The sequence below is a fragment of the Passer montanus genome, unplaced genomic scaffold (assembly GCF_014805655.1).
Source record: "Passer montanus isolate IOZ18808 unplaced genomic scaffold, ASM1480565v1 scaffold10, whole genome shotgun sequence".
NCBI classification, from domain to species: Eukaryota; Metazoa; Chordata; class Aves; order Passeriformes; family Passeridae; genus Passer; species Passer montanus.
Genome location: NW_024356505.1, coordinates 15,300,956 through 15,320,195, shown reverse-complemented (window position 1 = coordinate 15,320,195; position 19,240 = coordinate 15,300,956). Strand labels below are relative to the sequence as shown.

The following is a 19,240-nucleotide window of genomic DNA, read 5'->3' as shown; positions in this document are numbered from 1 at the left end:
GCTTTTATGGAAGACATATGCCAAGAAGTATTAAATTAAGCAAATAAAAATGGAAATTCTTAATATTTACTTTATTCTTGGCAAAAGATGTTGCAAACATTTTCTTCTGGGAGAGACGTCAAGATTCATAACTGATTACATAAAGATGAAAACAAAATATGGGGACAATAGTTGCATAACACCTAGAAGAGGTTTTATGTATAACTCACTAGTGTATTCTTGATGGTCTTGTTTACAAAATCAGATTAATGTAATTTTATAAATATATATGATATTTGATATATTTTATGTAGGTGTTAAGCAATATTTTGAGCTAAATTCTTCAACAAGGAAGTCCAGGTGTGTGGCAGGCTGATAGCTTTCTAAGAAACCTGTGCATGAATCTTGTCAGCTTAGGCAGTATTCATTGTCCTCAGAAATAGGAAGCTGTGGTCACTCACCAGAAGATATGAACAGTGCAGTGGAATGTGCATTTCTGTGAAGATGGCAGATTCTGAAGTCTCCCTGACTTCCCTGGTTCAGTGTGGAACAGGACAGACACGCTGTGCTGTGCATTCTTCCCTTTGCATGGGACACGAAGGCACAGAGAGTCAGAAATGGTTTTCTGCCATGTGTATTTAGACTTCAGTCTGCTACATCCCAAGGGTAGCAATGCTCATGGGCTAGCGGGCTTGAAAATCTGCAGATTGAGCAAGACTTTTGAAGTCTCATGAAAAGTTGTGAGGATAGAAGAAAATGAAGAACACACAGCATATGCTGTCCTCCACATGTCATTTTGTTCCTTTCTTTTGATCCATCTTCTCTTCTTTCTCCTCTTCTAGACATACCCAGGTTCAGGCATTTCAATATCTGAAGACAATTACACTGCAGTAATACAACCAGTTCCCAGGTGCTATAAGCTGTTCTGGCTAGTGTCCTAAAAATTGCAATAAAGATGCACAAAAGCAAAAGTTTCAGCAGACTTTTTCAATGAAGACAAGAAAAATACACCAAAAGCAAGTGTTCCTTGCTAAAACCAAAATTATTGCAGCTTTGCATTTTAGAAACACTCAGACCTCTGTTCTCCATCCCAACTTAATGGCCATAGGGAATCTAAAAAGGTTTTCTCCAACCCATCCCAAAGTAAATGAATAAATAAATAAGCAAATACATAAAATAATAATCTAACAAGCCACAGATGCTTAAACTTGCTTCAGCTACAATTCAAAGTCTTTGTGCTGCAGAGTGTTTTAAAGGTTTGCATAGTTACTCCATCTCTCAGTGGCTGTTCTTGTGGTAGGGCTCCTCAGGCCCTCTCTCAATTCTCCACTGTTTTATACAAAAGAACCTTAATGACTGTGCCTGGATAGCTCTTCTTTATCCAACTGAAATCAGACTTCACAGAATGGTTTATGCTTTTATTAAGTTGCTTTACAGCTTCCTCATGAAGTCACTTCTCACTGGGCCTAACAAAACAAATCAAATGTGGAACTCCTAAGCCAAGTCAGCATTGCTTTTCCTCTCAGTAGTCAAAATTAAAAAATAATGCATCCGGACATTCTAAAAAGAGATTTTAAATATTTATGTATCAAAAAGCAAGTGTGCTGTAGTAATGTAATTCAGAACAGCTAAGAGTTTAAACAATGAGACAATTATACACTATTGTACAACTACTAAAATAGAGAAAGGGACAATAAATAAACAAAGTGTTCAAAACATTTTTTTGTGATTTAGTATTTTTTACTTAAGCAGATGGTAGTAAAGATCACTTTTTGACAGGAGTTACCACTGCAGTTTAGTAAACAGAGCTATATTATCATTTCAGGTGATTTTGATTTTGATTTTTTTGGGCCTCTTTTCTGATAGCTGAATTATTTTATTTTATTTCTTTTTCCATTACATTCAAGAAGTACCATATTCCATCCCTATTAAAGAAGTTGTCCAGATTTTCATTTCTGTTAAGACATCCTCTGTATTTCTTGGTGGTTGTAAAGAAGCATTAAGAAGGCCTGAACTTCAGGTAATACAACATCACCTCTTTTCACTTTTCATGTCACACCAAAGGGAGGTAAGAAAATGCAAACTCCCGAAATGGAGTTACAGTCCAGTGTTTCTAAAGATTTCTCTCAGCAATTAGTAGTAGAGACTAGTTATTTTCATGGCATGTTGTTCAATAAGCCTTAATTTAAAATTAAGAGTATTTTCTTGTCATGGAAGTACTGAGTAAGGTAGATGTTTGAATATTAACTCAGTAGTAGGCGATATCTCTTGTAAATCACACTTTCCTAGTGTGTCAGTCCACATAACTCACAGAAGGAGTGAGCTGAAAAGCTGGATGTCTTTCAGAAAGATGCATGGGCAGGCTTTTTGTTGTGGGGGCGACGTTCAGGCAAAATTACCAAATCCAGTGACAGAATGTCTGCTTAGCTCATAAATCTCTAGAGAATTTTCAGGTTTAGCCTGGAGTGATGTTTATATGTATGTCAATGAACTTAAAATCAAAGCCCCTTGCCTGGCCTCCGGGAAAGGAAATGCATCATGAGAATAGGATACCTTCCAACTCTAAGGATTCCTTATAATTTTCAACTGAACACCTCCAGGTTAATACTGTAGCAACAAGACTCTCACAGTGGAATGTATTGAACAGTCCTTTCTTGATTAATGTTGTACTTCTTCAGGAAGGATATAAAGGTCAAGGTTAGAAGGACTAAAGTGATTTACTAGCAGAAATCTGTTAGGTATTTTGAAGGCTGTTATTCAAATGTCTGCTTTATTTCCAAACAAATGACTGGGCTTGGATTGGGAGATTTCGATTCCAAGGCTGCTGGAAAGGCGAGAGCAGCAGATTTGTTACTATTATTAAATAACTGAATAAATAAACTTGTTAGGGGCCTTTCTAGTCTAGATTGCCAATGTCAGGCCCTTATGACTTCCACAGTTGATAAATGCCTTAATGACACATACTATCTACCACTGCCTCTGAGAAGTGTGCCTCTGAGTGCCTCCATGCTATCAAAACAATCAGCATCTGGCTAAGTTTGTTTCTAGTTATGTCTAAGGAAAATTGATTTCCACTCATTATAAAACAATTTACCCCTTAGCTGGGAGCGGATTTCATCAACTCAAAAGTAATGAAATAGTGATGGCAGATTAACAGATTATTTGTAATCTATTCACTTTTAGTTTTCTAAATAAGCAAGTAGGAGAAATGATAAAATTATTAAGTTCTTTTTTAGATGTTTGAAATGCTTTTTAAGAAAGTATTTGGAATTCTGATCTACCTATATGATTGAACATCATTATGAAAGTCAACTTCCACATATTTTTAGTGTAATAAATAATAATAGTGTAATAATAAATAATATTTTAGTCCAATTTATGAAAAAAATTCTCTAATCTGCCTCTACATTGTACTTTTTCAAAACAACATTACATACTTCTTGTATCTATTTGACTTAAGACTTTGGGTGAAAATTTTAACATGTTTGTCTTTCCTTTTTAACTCTGAAGCAAACTTGAGCTGTATCATGTCTAAAATTATTTCAGTTTAAGCAATGCTCTGAATAAGCAAAGACTCTCTGAGTCTTTGAGAATCTTTGGGCACTGACCTCCACAAGAGCAATGGCCCATATCCCACCCACTGCAACTTTACATGTTAGAGATTCTCCACAAGAAACTAGTTAGATGTACTTGTGTAATGCCTTTTGTTTGGATCCTTGGATAGACCCTTGTGGGTTCACGTGTAACAGGATGAAACAGAAGGCACTGTATAGGCCACATTGAAGCATTCAGAGCTACAAGCTGCATCACAGAGTAACATTATTCCTTCAGAAAATTCTATATTAACATATTTCTAGTGCTGCTTCCCTGCAGATCTCTCCCACAAAAGGCCAGAGATAGCTAAAGAAGAGGCCTTAGCTAACTCAGCTGGCACATCAAAATTAAGTTGCTGCTGATGGACATGGCTCCTGCTGGCTTCCCTCATGTCCCCTCAAATATGCCAGACTTAGAAATGGGCCCCATGGTATTTCTATAGCACATCCAGCAAAATTTCACAAAGTCATTTTAGCAGAAGTGTGTCAGATTGTTTCCCTTTGGGTAGTTCTGCATAAAAGGACAATCTAGAAGTTATTATCCCTCTTTCTAAAATGTAAACTGATATTAAACATCTATTTTGTTCCTACAGTCCAGCTTCACGGACTGAAGAAAAGTTATGAGAAAGATATGAAGTTTTTTCATCCTTCTTGTTTCTGGAAGTTAAACACAGAACAGGTAGAGCAGCTTTACTGATTTTTACTGACTGTTGGCATTGAAATTGGTTATATTTTGGTCCATTATCTCAATATTTTGTGTTTTATCATCCTGAATAAGTAGCTGATAGCAATTTAAAAATAGATGTTTGGTATTTGGAAAAAAAATGTCATTAAATGACTGAACGAGACTATAATGTTTCTTAAAATAATTTTAAAAACTCTAAGTCTGCTGAACTGATATGCCTAGCAGCAATGTCATTTCAGTTCTCTCCCTGCTAACTCTTTTATTCATCATCTCTCCTTTTATGCTTAAGAGAAGCACCTTTAAGATCAGAGAATTTAAGTATAAATGGTCTCCGGTCTCATAATTTTGATATTTTCACAGTCAAACCAACTAGTTCATTAATGCCATGGGGGTTTTTAACTGTACTACCATGTGGATCACTTAAAGTTTAATAAAAAAGTGTATCTCTCTTTTACTTAAATGGGAAATTTTAAAGTGAATTTTTGAAAGTAACTTTGAGGAAAATTCATTACATTTTGTCAATAAAAATTAGGATTCAGTAAGTCAAGTCAGGCAGCAGCAATTTTCAAACAGTTCTACATTAATGACCAAGATCCCTGCCAAGCGCTTCATGATGAATCTTTTAGAATTAAAATGCAAAATAGGATGAGATAAAAAGAAGGTCAAAGAGAACTTGGGTGAGACCTTATCAGGTAAGATTTTTCATTACTCTCCTCTTGTGTAATTTTTACTTTGGGTGCAAATGGATTGTAAAAGTTAATGATTTAAGAACAGCAGAATCCCATGATGAAATCTTGCCCATAGTGTTTAAATACAGCTTGAAAGATTAAGAACAGGTGAGTCATACACTATGTGATGAAAAGTAGATTAATCACTAATTTTCTGATACATTTTATAAGAATCTGTGAATAAAAGTGCAGGACTCTATTGGTTCTATAGAAAAAATGAAGTCATATGTAATTTATACCATTATACTGACTTGATCATTACTAATGAAAAGAAAAAAAAAAGGTGGTGTCTCACTAGCTTGTAAAATTTCTCAAATACACACTTCTTCTGAAATCTAGAGCTTGAGAATTGTTAAATAAGAACCTGACTTGAACCATTAATAAGCACCATCTGTTAAACGGTCAAATAAGATTTTCACATTGAGAAAGATTGTTTCAATGTTAAATTTTATGGATAGACTTTTTTAAACCCAATAATATTCTCCCTTTTTTTAAGTGTTGTGACTGGTTGAAATGTGCACATTTTCATACAGAGAACCAGACAATACCATTTTTTAGCAGTGTTTATTTTTGTAAAAAAAAAAAAGAAACCAATGAATTTGAAAGGAAGTCATATCTGTCTTTTGATTGCACACTTTTTAAACAAAAATAACACAAGATGAAGAATGAAAAATACAGTTTTTATGTTGCTATGTCAAAATAACACCTAAGTTTATGAATGTTCAAAATTAAAATATATATACCTAAACGCTAAAATGTCTATTTTACATTATCTACAAAATGTATGTTCTACTCCAGCCCCAAATCATAGGAAAATACTTTGATACATATGAAAAGCTATAAACATAAGGAAATTTTGGAGGGAAATACACATAAAAGCTCATTAAATAATTACAACAACAAATAAATAGTTTGTTCAGCTTTACTTTTTGATTGCTGCCATGCATATTTTAATTTTTGGTATACTGAGATAAGAGAAAGGTGAGCATGCAAAGCACTTTGTTTTTAGAATTAATCTGAAAGCAGATACATGGTGTTGTAGTTTAAGCTGTTGTCAGAAGATCATAAAACATGATATAAAAGGCAATAGATGTGATAAATGTTCTCAGGAAAACACACAACAAAGCATCATTTTACAAAATTGACTTCAGTGAATACTCTTGGCAAATTTTCTTTGCTTCCATGGCTGGAGAAATTGTTAAAGTTTATAGTGTGGTTTTGGAAGGCTTGTATTATTCCCCATCTTGAGCATTTGGAAAATCACCCAAAAAGTCCATATGCTGAGAATGCCCCTTTTGATTTTGGTCAAAGCAATAAGCAAACTGAGAAACACAGCAATGGCAGACTTGTCTTTAAGCAGTCAGAATGGTAAAGCAAATGGTTACAGGTGAGTTCAATTTTGGCACAAGGAATGGGAGATGAGAGAGCAGAAAATATTTGACTTCTAACTTGTACTATGCTTGCTGGATTTACTGGCTCTTTTCCTTTCTTTGTGGTGCTGGATGGGTTTTGCTTGAGAGGTTCCCTCGAAGTTGTGGCTGGACTCATTGTGCTGCCTGGTGTACCTCTTGCACTTGCAGGCTGTGACCACAGTTATTTTGTAGGTTCTTATACTTCCATCCTGGCACTGGAGCTGGATCCTCTGAGTGCGAGTTTTGTCGTTGACACATCTCCACTCCTGCGAGCTCCGCCTGCTCCAGTACTTGGTTCCGTAACCTCCTCCAATCCAGTTGGGCAGCAGTGGCAAAGGGAGGCATTCACCAGCACACACCAGTTCTTTCAGGGGATTAATGCTGGTGCACTGGCCATCTGAGATGTACTTGGTGGATCTCAGTTCTCGACAACCAACTTGAACGCGATCTGCAGAATGCACAGAACAATAAACACTGAGATTCAGAATGGAGCGATTTCCTTAACCAGTCATTTTCACATTAACCAGGTATGTTCTACAGAAGTTAAAGTAGGCTTTAATCTTTACATGACATCTCTTTACTGTTGTGTCCCCCAACACAAGGGCCTCAAGTGCTGATGGTATCTCTGGATAATACCACAGCATAAAAAATTCCTAATGACATGCACTTCAGCAGTTGTGGTAGAAGAGGCAATTTTATTCCCTATGCTTCTTCTCAGGGACATACCTTTTAGAAGAGAAAAAATGCCCCAAGGGAAGAAATGTTTCCTGCTCATTCTCAGTCTAGGGAATCTGCTCTGTGATGTTTACAACAATTATGTTGGATCATTAGCAAGGGGGAAAACACTGCTTTGGAAACAGTTGAAATGCTTTTAAATTAATTTCAAACAGTGTGTTTCTTCTCATTCCATTGTTACAGTGGACTGAACTCTCCCATGAACTCTGTGGCTCCGGGCAGACACTGCAGAAGTGGTAACAGCTGAAGTTACCACAGAATGGGGTTCTGCCTATGAAGTTTGGATGATTAGCAGCAACAATTTCAGAGGGGTCCTTTTGCCCTCAAGAGAACACCCTCTTTGTAACTGTAGTAGTCTGTATATTGTGTGTAACATAGAGGATCCTGCAAATTCTCTCAGGCAGCTGACAGAGCCAACATGCAGAGCTTCTCATACAGGCATGTTTGTACCCGTCTCTATGTGCGGCTCTGCACCCTGCAATAAACACAACTGTTTATTTCAGTAATTATACTTTGAAATAAACGCCCACAGTGTGCTTAATTTTAATAAGCAATCTTTACTGTCTGTGCTCTCCCTCTTTCCGAAGGACAATTACGGCACAGATTCTACACACAATGCAATTAACTAACGCTTTTAAAATAGAAGTAATTACTAGAAACATTTCAGAATGAATCATAAAAGGCTTTGAAGGTACATCTACATATCACAGCTACAGACTGCTTCTGTTTCTACTTGGATTTTTGGAAGCAAGTTCTGAACTGAGGCACTGCGTTAAGATTGCTTCACTCTGTCCTCTGTGTCTCAGGGTGGGCAGGAAGAGGGGACTGTAAATCTGCAGGCTGATCCCAGGGAATATTGACAGGGCTGCTCTACTGCCTGCTTTGCAGAAAAGATTCAGGCTTGCCTTCCTGCAGCTGCACTCAGGAATGTACCTGGAAGCATCTGGTCACAGATCTGAGTTTGTCTTTCCTTCTGTTTTTCTGTCTTCCCCGGCTCAGCTTTTCACCAGTGACAGCTCAGTGACAATGAATACCTACTGGGCTGTCCCAGTAATCTCATAATGATGAGATGTTTCCTGTGCATTAAAACCCTTTAGCATTCATAAAAGCTGACACACCTGGCTTAGCTGAAAGGTATCGGTGTCACTTGTTGCCTTCACTTTCCAGGGATGACTCTATTTTTATCAAGTTGCTGTGGGTGGGTTGGTGTGTGTGAATGTTTCCTCTATCTGGATTTCTTTCATTTTAAGGAGGTGTGCAGGGGATGGAACAGATAAAGTCAGTAGGTTTCCAGATCCCCACGTATCTGACTTATGTGTATAAAACTCAGAAGGAAAGGACTGGATATAAAAAAGGCAAGTTAGAGCAGAGATCATAGGTAAATTACGACCTGATTTGTTTACTTTTGCTGGAGGTGTTAAGCGGGTAAGTGCTACGGCAGGAAGTAAAACTAAACAGCGGGAACAAAATTCAGAGTTTTTTATTGCACTTGAAAAGTAGCCCAGACACCTCCCCTGCCCGCAGTGGGAGGTGAGTCAAAAAAGCGAGCGCTCTGGAAATGCCTCTCTGTCCTTTTTCTTTATCTGGCTTCCCTGCCGGATAGATGCCATAGAACCCGGCATTCCTGGATGAACCTCCCTCAGGAAGTAACCTGCCCGAGAGAGCCGGTCCTACAGGACTTCCCAGCACGGGGGTGGGAGGGCGGCTGGCTCGGAGGCCGCCCGGCGAGGCAGATCCCGGCCCGGAACCAGCAGCATCTCCCCGTGTCCCGGCTTCCCCCAGGCGCGCGTTCCCCGGAGCGCCGCGCTCGGGCTGGGGGGCCGGGGCGCTGCCCCGGGATGCGCGGCTCCGGCCGGGGCTCCGCTCCCGCTCCCGGCGCCGGGCCAGGCGGGGCTGCCGCCCACGGCCGCGGTGGAAGTGCCGCCGGTGGGATACTCACTGTTACGGTCGGATCCAGTGCTGGTGTAGTGCCTGCCTCCGTTTCTAGCTTGATTCAACGTGCTGTTGCTACTTGGGCTCGCCGCAGCGGGTTTAACAACGTGAGAATAAAGTATCTCTGTGGCATCGTTCTTGAAAGCCAAGTAGCTTCTCGTGAAGATGCAAGCCAGCAGAAAGCCGTAGAAGTGAATGGCAGGGAGAAGCATGGCTGGTTCAGGCTGTCTGACAAAGCTGGATGAAATCTTTTCCTTCTGCTTCTTCTGTGTAACTGAAATTGCTCTTGCAGGTTTCCTTTATATATTCAGAGAGGTTTGGCATTCATTCAGGTGTAAAGTTGTGGATAGCTTCAGAATGAAAACCCACAAAAGGGGTGGGGTCCCTCCATGAGCTGCGAAGACCTTTCACCAATAGGAGAGAAGACTGCAGTAAAGGAGGAGTTAGATGCACTAATTGCAGGATTCCTATTTGGGGCTTTTGAGGGTATCAGAAAACTCTTAGGAACCAGCACACAGCAGCATTCAGGCTGAGACCTAGAGACTGCCGGCTCTGCCCTGCCATTCCCTATGGTCCTGCATGCCTGGCACTGTGGCTGATGTGATTAACACGGTGACAGAATGAGCCTGTCCTGCCCAACTTATGCAAAGTTGCATACCCTCTTCTCAAACTGAAATGAGCTCTATAAGGATGAAAAATTTATAGAACTTACAGAAGACTGCTGGTTACACAAATACTATCTGCAATATACCAAAATTATTTTTAAAAAAATATTGTGAATAATTTAAAGCTGCCTCTAGATGCTTTAAATTATGCAGCTTTGATCAACAGGGAGTACTGCAAGGGAAATTACTTGGTTTAGGGGAATATTCTCTCCCTGGTGTGCAGAGTTATAAGTCTGTATTTCTGTATCACCACACATAAAAAGTGTCTCCTCTAGGCTCCTTAGTACAAACGTATCCATATTCATAGCCTCTCACCATGCTCATTCACCAAACTAGTCTTTTTTAGTTTTGTACATTGCCTAGAGCATTTTCATATTTTAATGTATTATTTCAAGTGATAAAGGAAACAAAGAGAAAACATGCAAATCGTTGGGGTTTTTTTAATTTTGGAAGAATTATCCTTACTTTGGCATACTTTTTTTTTGTTGTGGCATGCACTTACTTGATTTTACATAAAATTGCACAGGCCAGATACAAATGCCAGTGTAAACTGAGATATTGCCAGTAGGCCAATGCTTGTCTACATCATGGTGAATCTTCTATAGATTTTCAAAATAAAACAACAGTGTACAACCATGAAAACTCTAGTGTTCTAACTAGAAAGGAAACCCTTTTCTTGGGAAAAAGTACAGCCTTGCAGAAGGCCATATTATGTAAAGATTAGACTGTAATCTCACTAACACTCTCTGTAATTGAGTTGGTATCTAAAGTCACACTGGACTTTATTGCTGCAATAAAATCATAAGTGGAACACAGGTTAGTTACATCTATTGCCAGGATCAAAATCTGTCATTCAGAGAAGACAACTTTGTTTCACCCTAGTCACAAGCAGACACTTGTCTATATCAGCAACACTTTCCTCTTGCATCACTAAGAAAGTTATCCTGGATTTCAGCAGGAGTAAGGACACATCCACTGTGAGTGCCAAACTGATAGCTTTTGCTTAAAGGACACAGGAAAAACAGGAGTGTTGCAAGGTGAAGTGAGTTTTACTGGCAGAGCTGTGTGTGGGGAAGTTGAGTTGATTGCCTGCATCTATTATGACTAGCCCAACCCAGTTCTGGAATAACAAGAATGTTGCAAGGCAGAGTGAGATCTTTCAGCAGGGTAATGTATGGAGGAGTGGGATCACTGCTAACCCCTTAAAAAATGCCACGTTCCACTCTCATGGAGAATCTAATCTAACCCCAAAAGCAAAGATGTACATTTTACCTTCCCTTAAAAAAACAAACAAACAAACAAACAAACAAAAAAAACCAAAAAAAAAAAAAAAAAAAAAAAAAACAAAAAAAAAACCAAAAAACCCCAAAAACAAAAACAAATCAGTCTTAAGCAAATAATCAAAAAAGATATGTACATTGCAGATTATTAATATTTGAGCTTGGTTTTTTTTTCAGCAGCAGTGAACCTTGTAGATGTTGAAGTCCTACTTAATTTTTTTTTTTTTTTTTAATATTCACAGATCATACAGATCTTTACACATCTCACCTACCCTGCAGGATAGTCTCTGTGCTGAACTGAGCCACTGTAATTAAAGCATGGAAACGCTTTTCCAGTTATCCACAGTACCTGTGTATACCAGTCAGGAGACCTCTTCCTAGTAGAGAGATTTTCCCACATTAGACAAGGTTACCTTGAGGTAACCTTGAGAGGTTACCTTGAGAGCTGTTTTCTCTGAAATAAGGCATATAATCTTCTCACAGGCAAAATGAATGGGACTTTGGAGTCGTTATAGGGCTGGGTCTACAAGGAGCCTGCTAGGCCTCAACCTTTCGATGAAAACTAATGATCATCCTCTCAAATTTAGTCTAGATTAAATCGTTAGGTTTGTCACGTACATCTCTTGGTCTTGTCACTCAGAGAAGGAAGACCTCACGAAAAGCTTCTTACAGCCTTTGTAAAGTAAAAGTTTGGCCCTGAATTTGCCACAGGAAAGATAATATAGATTACCTCATTTGTTTGTGCACTAGACAGAGTAGACTTTGTTCTAATTTTATTTGTGTTTTCCACTTGTTACAAATATTATACAAAAATATTGTGATTTCAGCTTCTTGGTTAGTAGTGTCAGCCTCCCTGATTTGAAAGGTAAGCAGGCTTCTGAGGAGTTTGTCAGTTAGTTTAGTTCATATTTTCTTTATCAAACCTAGAGCTTGCAATACTTTTTCTGAGTCTCCCTGAGAGAGATTAGAAGTTGCTTGAAGGAATACTGATCAGATAAATTTGGTTATTCTTCCTCAGTGAACTTCAGAATAAAAAGGTGTTTCTTGTTGCTTAATTCAGAATGAGTTTCCAGACTTAAAATATATTTTGCTATCATTAGTTAAATGTTGTGATAAGTTCTCAAAGGTGGAGGCTCTAAGTTATCCTCATAGCCTCCAAAATGAGTGTGTTCTCATTCTAGTCAGATTTGATGGCTTGTGTTGAACATTGCTCTGCTTAATCTGTATTGGCCATAAGGAATATATTACACAAGGTCTTTGAAGTCTGTACTGGCTTCCTTTTTGCCCCTGGGCATAACTCAGGATGTTCTTATTGATCTATAAAACTCTATGAGCTTTGAGTCCTAGGCAGTAAATTCTCTCTCCTTTATCTTCCATTATGATGCTTAAGATTAGCTGGGGCATACTGACTATACCTGAGTGTCTGGAGAGGTTGAGTGCTCAGTGTGAAGGTTCCAGGAGTCTTGATTTTACTGCTCCCAGGGATACAAGAAAGCTTCATTCTGCTGCTTGGCATCATGCAAAGGCCCTTGTTTATTCAGATACTTGAAAAGTGACTGTGGGGAAGACACAGGGCAGAAACCCATTAGCCAGATTAATTTAAATGTTTGTACATACTTGTGTCGAACATTGCTCTGCTTAATCTGTAATATTGGCCATAAGGAATATATTACACAAGGTCTTTGAAGTCTGTACTGGCTTCCTTTTTGCCCCTGGGCATAACTCAGGATGTTCTTATTGATCTATAAAACTCTATGAGCTTTGAGTCCTAGGCAGTAAATTCTCTCTCCTTTATCTTCCATTATGATGCTTAAGATTAGCTGGGGCATACTGACTATACCTGAGTGTCTGGAGAGGTTGAGTGCTTAGTGTGAAGGTTCCAGGAGTCTTGATTTCACTGCTCCCAGAGATACAAGAAAGCTTCATTCTGCTGCTTGGCATCATGCAAAGGCCCTTGTTTATTCAGATACTTGAAAAGTGACTGTGGGGAAGACACAGGGCAGAAACCCATTAGCCAGATTAATTTAAATGTTTGTACATATACCCAGGAATAAAGTGCTACATTTAACTATATGCTTTTTTCAACTTAACTGCTCCTCATATATTAACAGCCTTGCTTCTGAGTGAACCTAAAAAGAGTGGTAAAGCCATCCATCACTCTTCAGAGAGAATGGTATCCAGAGTTATCTGCAGCTTAAATCTTGCTTTTTGCATTTTCTGTGGTGGAAAAACCATGCTCTCTCAATGGATGTGGAATAATATAAGGCATACGTTCCATAAAGATCCCAAAAGAGAATTCCCTTCTTCATGGTCATTTATAAGTCTGTCAGGATCCCATTCTCCATGTTTCTTAGACACTCTAATGATGTCCAAAGGGCAAAGTTTTGTGCAGAGTGCACACACCTGTCTAGCAGCACAAAACAGCCACAGGGAATAGAAGAGTATGCACTGACAAGTACAAATGACCGCCAGAGAGCCTTGCAAACCACATGATCACTGAACGTGCACAAAAAAAAAAAAGAAAAAAAAGCAATCCTCAATTTTTCATAAAAATTAGGCCTGCCCAGTTTTAATAATGACAGAAAAGGGCCAGAATTAGAATGATGGCGTCATGGAAAGAAAGGTTCAAATTTTGTGTTTATATTTTTATTGTTACTTCCAAGAAGAAGACCACTGCACTTTTGACTTGTTTCGAAGCCAGATACTTTGAGAGTAAGCACAGGCTTAGATAAATGATTGCAAAAAATAAGCTGACATTTATTACTTTGCACCTTAAAACAGAAAGGATTGTCAGGATATTTTCTGTTAAGCAATAAGTATATTAGTAATGTACTTCAAAGCTGCCTAAAATGTGATTTGGAGCTTGATAAGAGAAGTTGTCTGAAAGTGAGGTAAAATTGTAATAAACGCAACTGTTGAGAACTTGTATGCTGTTGTGCAACAAGTTAGCATAGTTTTAAAGCTCGTACAGAAAATACGTTAGAGAACCAAGATACCCTCCCATGCTGCAAATTCTAAAACCAAAGACTTTTTGAATACTCAGTTTTTTCTATACTGACACTTTTTAATTTTCTCAGTAAATTACATTTGAGAGATTCAATGGAAAACATAACATATATTCTCATTAATAAGAATTACTAATTAGTTCTGATTTATGTCTTCTTCATCTCCCTAAATGCCATATTACAATTTTATTTTTTTTCTGCTTATTCTTATACATAATGTAGACAAAATAATTTAGGTCAGGCTGCAGCTTCAAAGGAGGTAAATTATACTTTTATCAAAAAAGACATTAAATAGACTGAAAAGGGGGGATTTTTTATTTTTTTTTTTTTAATTCTAGGAACTGAACAAGTAGAGTGAAGAACCCTTCTTGAATATTTGCAGAAAGATTTTAAGACAAGCTTGAAGACAATGTGGCTTATCATCCAAAACATATTTTATGATTTCTGCATGTGTCGAAGAAGAAAAAGTATCAAAACATTTCACAAATGAAAAAAAAGAATGAGAATAACAATCTGTCCACTGGTGATAAAATTTTCGGAAACTCTTAGATGACACTGAAATGTAACACTTTTCTTTTAAAGAAATTTAGAACAGGAAAGGTGGATTTTTTTTTTATTATTTTTTTACTACACATAGACACTGAAGTGAACTGGACTGTGGTATCTACATATTTTGTAAAGTGTTGCCCTAAGGAGTGAAAGTCCTATTGATTTTCAGTGAGCCAGTCACTTAAATGCTTTTGAAAATTTTACCCTCAGGTTAAAATTCTGAAACTCCTACTCAATGTTAGACAGACAAAGTCCCATCAGCATGCCCCAGTTGCAAATAAAACAGAAACTGAGTAAAGGTTTTGAAGTCTGACTTGTTTCTTTATGTGTAATTAACTGAACTCTTAATATATCACTATGTTTCAGTAAACTGCTTTGTGTTTCTAATTATGTGGTCTGAAATGATTACAGTGTATTTAAAAAATGCACACTCTACTACAAACCAGCAAGAAAAATCTGGCACAGTGTCAGGATTTCCAAGGCAAGCACTTGCCAAACCTGTTGTTAGATCCAAAGTCATAATTTAAAAACAAGCCTACAAGGTATCTGGAAGAAGATCCCTCTTTCCTTCCTTCTGCTCCATCTCCCACTCCCTTTACAAGGAAATCACTTTACCTTATCAAAACAGAACACTTACTGACATTTGTCTCCTGATAGGAAACTTGTCCCTGCTAAGTTCAGATTTTAGTTTGGACTAGTGCACATTCTTGTTAAAGAAAAAAGTTACCTTCACCAAGAATGATAGTGTCCAAATTCTTCAATCAGATAAACATGCACAACTCCCTGCTGAAATTAAGGAAGTTCCCGAGGGCAAAACCTGGCCCCAAATTAGAATTTTAATAATTGTAATACTGTATAATCCTTTCCCTGCCAAGAGACAAAAATGGCCCATCCTGCACAAAAAATTCACAGGTTTACCACACACTCAGTATCACGGTTTCACTCATGAACCTCAATATACTTGATCAAAGTCTAGAGAGCTTATTTTATTAAAATTAATCCATCTGATCTGATGGTGCATTTGTGCAGTACTGAGAATTTCTTATTTGCAGATGTGGGATCTGCTATAACCCAGAAAATGTTTTCACATTATCACCCTGGACACAGTTTTAAATACTGGGAAGGAACCTTAATTAAAATGGAAATCTGTCTCTTTCTTAAAGGATCTGTCTTGATGTGTTGGTTTTTAATCTTGGCTACTTGGAAATACAGAGAGTATTTCCTTCCTATCAGAAATTTCTTTTACCTAATTTGTTTTTAGTTTCACCTATTTTTTTTTAGTCCCAAAGCATTTCATGCAATAAATGAATGAATCAGTCTGAATGAAATTAAGACGCAGGACTAAGTATCATCTGACTATACAGACACTACTGCTCATTCTAGACTTATTTACCAGCAATTTTCATTACCTTGAATTCACATGTAAAAAGGAAACATAACAGGAAGAGCTGATTGAGATCTCAGTGGAATGGTCTAGAATCTCTTTTAAAATTACATTTTACTGAACTAAAGCTTAATAAACCTTATTTTGACTACAAAACCTTAACTAATAGAGTGTCAAAATGCACAGTGAGAGTTAAGTTTCCAAAATTCTAGGCCTAAATGCCTAATAGTTTTTAGAGGTTTTTACAGTGAAAGCATTTCGTTGTTGCAGTTGAGTCATGCCACTCACAAATATAACACATAGAAACACATGCGCAGTCTGTTTGGTGAAGAGTGTGAAAAATGTTATTGACATGAAGTTGAGAGGTGGGAATGAATATTCAGTACATTCCACCCATTCTCCAGGTTCTATGTAAAATTTAATATCAAAACACTTCAGAGAAGAACAAGAATGACAATTCTTTGCAGCCATAAATGTCAAGATTTCAAAATCTTTTCTTCAATCCAAGTCAGAAAAAAAATCTTCACATTCTGAGTCTCCTTACAGAAGAAAACTCAGAGAAAGAAGAAAATCTATCCAGATGTTACCATTTTTATTTTTTCTTTGATTAATCTTGACTTTTAATAGTGGCAGTTCACCAGCAATAGGATAATCCTTGCCTTGGGTTTTAAAGGGTTATTTATTGCATCTTATCTAAGCTTAGAAGTCACTTAGTATACCTTCATGGTAAAAAATAATTATTAGCAGTACTTGCTTCACAGAGTTTTAAGCAAAACAATCCCCTAGCCTGAAGTGCAGTGGGATTTCAGTTTTCATCTAATGCTCTATATATCTATATCATCACAACAGATCAGCACTTTGAATTAAAATGTAGTTAAACTTATATGGTTACAAAACAACTTAACAATGAAACTGCTGTCAGCAGAGATACAGCAATTATTATTTTAAAATTACTAGTTCTTCAAAGATTCAACTTTGTCCATACTGCTCAAAACTGGCCATAACAGTAGCTGCTATCACTGTTGCACCTCACATCACTGTCCAGGAACTAAACAGGCTCAACATACAAACACATCTTACACAATATTCAAAACCTTGACTCTATTTATGCCTGTAACCTTCAGGCAACGAAGATGTTCTTTTTCCAATGCAAAGCATCATTGTTGTGACCAACATTTATTTTGGGACTTCAGTACTTAGTCTTTGGAATGGCAAACTGGTTTAGATGACTTATAAACAGTATTCAAGAAAGGAAATGTCAGAACATTCTGTTTGTTCACTTTGCCTTTCTGCAAATCTTCGGAGCTTTTCAAAGGGTTGCTTTTCTAAAATGTATCCTAGCATGGAAATGTTAGACAAATAAAGCTTTCATAACTGTCAACATCTGAGTTTGTTTTTCAGGAGGAATATCTCCAATAAATTTTCCCTCTGAAGAAAACCAGAGTAGTGTTCTTCCTTCTTGGAATTTTCATCTAAAATGCTCTCATCTCATATTCATGCCTGCTTGATTAGAACAACAAAACACTTTTTACTGTAAATGAAAAATCCTGCAGGTGAAAATTCCTGGTCTGATTCTTCCCTGATGGTAACCAGACTGGCCTCCTGTAAGTCTTGGAGATGCCTATTTACTTTGTAGGGCTGGATGTATCAAGCCACCTTGGTGTAAACAGTCAATAAGAACTTTGTTTAATTTCTGGTTTTTCTCATTACCTATTTCTTAGGAGGGTAGGATCATGAAATCTTGTCTTCCAGCCTCCCTGGAGTTTTGCCTCACAGATGCTCATTTCCATCCACCTCTTGCGCGGCTGAATGGAATTAGCGCCCCATGCCGACTCCCTCCTTTTATTTTTCCATTGCAAACTCTGGCAAGCTGTTGGAGCATGAGAGGTGTGATAACAACTGCCTGGCATTCCTGTGTCTGTCCACCTGGTTCCTCTGAGCAGGAAGCATATTGAGCAACCAAAAGAGGAGACAGATATGCTCTGGGAGCGTTTCTCTCCAGAGATTTTTTTGCTCAATTGAATTTTCACAGAAGGAAAAGCATTTGAAGTACCTATAAAAGCTCCACACTTGCACAATGTCAGAAAGAGCCAGTAGATCAGGTGGGTCCAGGAGGTAATCTGGGGACATATTTTATAAATTTGGTATTCTGAGAAGATTTTACAAGTTGCTATTATTCTATGAAAGCAACTTGCTGTAGAGCTCCTTACATATTTATGACGGCTTTCTTACTTTATGAAAATCACATAAAGGAAAACTAGTTAAAAATTACCTCTATATGTGAAACAAGTTATAGCATTGGTTTTGTATTTTGTAGATGTAGAGGATGCCAGTAAATGTTATAGCTCAAATGTCTACCTGAACTTTGAAGTTTTGCCTTCCTAGCTGATATAAAGTTTCACAATTGCTTCTTACTTGAATTTTACTACATTTACATATGTAGCCTCTTATAAACTGTGCATAGAATAGATGTCTTTTGCTCTTTCTAACAAATAATATAGAGTACCAAAAAGAGGATCTCTTACACAGAATAAACTCTTTTGTTGTGGTCAACCCAATCCGTAATTCTTGTAGACATAGATCAGTATAAGGTCTGTTAAGAAAAGAACTAAAACTGAAGTGCTGGAGTGAATTTATCTATTAATGACTTTCTCTCTTATAAAGTGAGGAAAGTTGTTATTTTATTACAATTAATTCAATCAACAAGTATAAACAAAACTAAAATTATATGATGGTTACTAAGGACAGAGGAATGTATGGCCATAAAATGCATTTTATTGTACATTCTAGAAAACACTTTCAAAAAAACTGTTTAAGTTAGATAATTTGTTTTCTAAACTGTCACAATGAAGAGCCATCCATGCTTTTTCCTTCAGCATTAAGGATCCTTGCTGAAGTGAATGGAAATCCTTCAATAATATCACAGGTAATTTTGTTTAGTGCCTCCATGCAGTAAAACACTCACCAAGGGAGAAGCTGGCCAAGTTCTGAGGTTCTGGGTGTGCATTTTAAAATAACCCAAACCATCTTTCCAATAGATGGCACATGAGATTTCATAGTCTAAAATGTAAATGCAGCAATGATATGTCACTACCAGCCCAGAAAGCTCTTAGGTAACAAGTTTGGACTTAAAGGTTAATATGAACTTTAACTGTCTATATGCAGCCATCAGAATGGTCTTTTTACTAGCTTTGGCTCAATTAGCATTAGATTCACATTTTGCTGTTAAAAAGAAAGATTCATCATATTTATGAATAGCATGGTTATAAAAATTTTGATTTATTCAGCTTGTT

At 37.4% G+C, this 19,240-nt stretch overlaps 1 protein-coding gene across 1 annotated transcript; it reads right to left on the bottom strand.

Annotated features, from left to right (window-relative positions):
* Positions 1-5,535: 5,535 nt before the first annotated feature.
* Positions 5,536-9,530, bottom strand: SOSTDC1 (sclerostin domain containing 1). Its single transcript, XM_039709590.1, has 2 exons — positions 9,072-9,530; positions 5,536-6,845 (listed from the first exon to the last, which is right to left on the bottom strand). The coding sequence occupies exons 1-2, from the start codon at positions 9,274-9,276 to the stop codon at positions 6,430-6,432; spliced, it is 621 nt and encodes a 206-aa protein (XP_039565524.1). The 5' UTR covers positions 9,277-9,530; the 3' UTR covers positions 5,536-6,429.
* Positions 9,531-19,240: the final 9,710 nt, after the last annotated feature.

Excerpts from the sequence above, each read along its gene's own strand:
- SOSTDC1 (XM_039709590.1), bottom strand. The coding sequence starts at position 9,276 with ATGCTTCTCCCTGCCATTCACTTCTACGGCTTTCTGCTGGCTTGCATC. Across the intron at positions 6,846-9,071 it reads CACTGGATCCGACCGTAACA|ATCGCGTTCAAGTTGGTTGT; the intron begins GTGAGTATCCCA and ends TGCATTCTGCAG.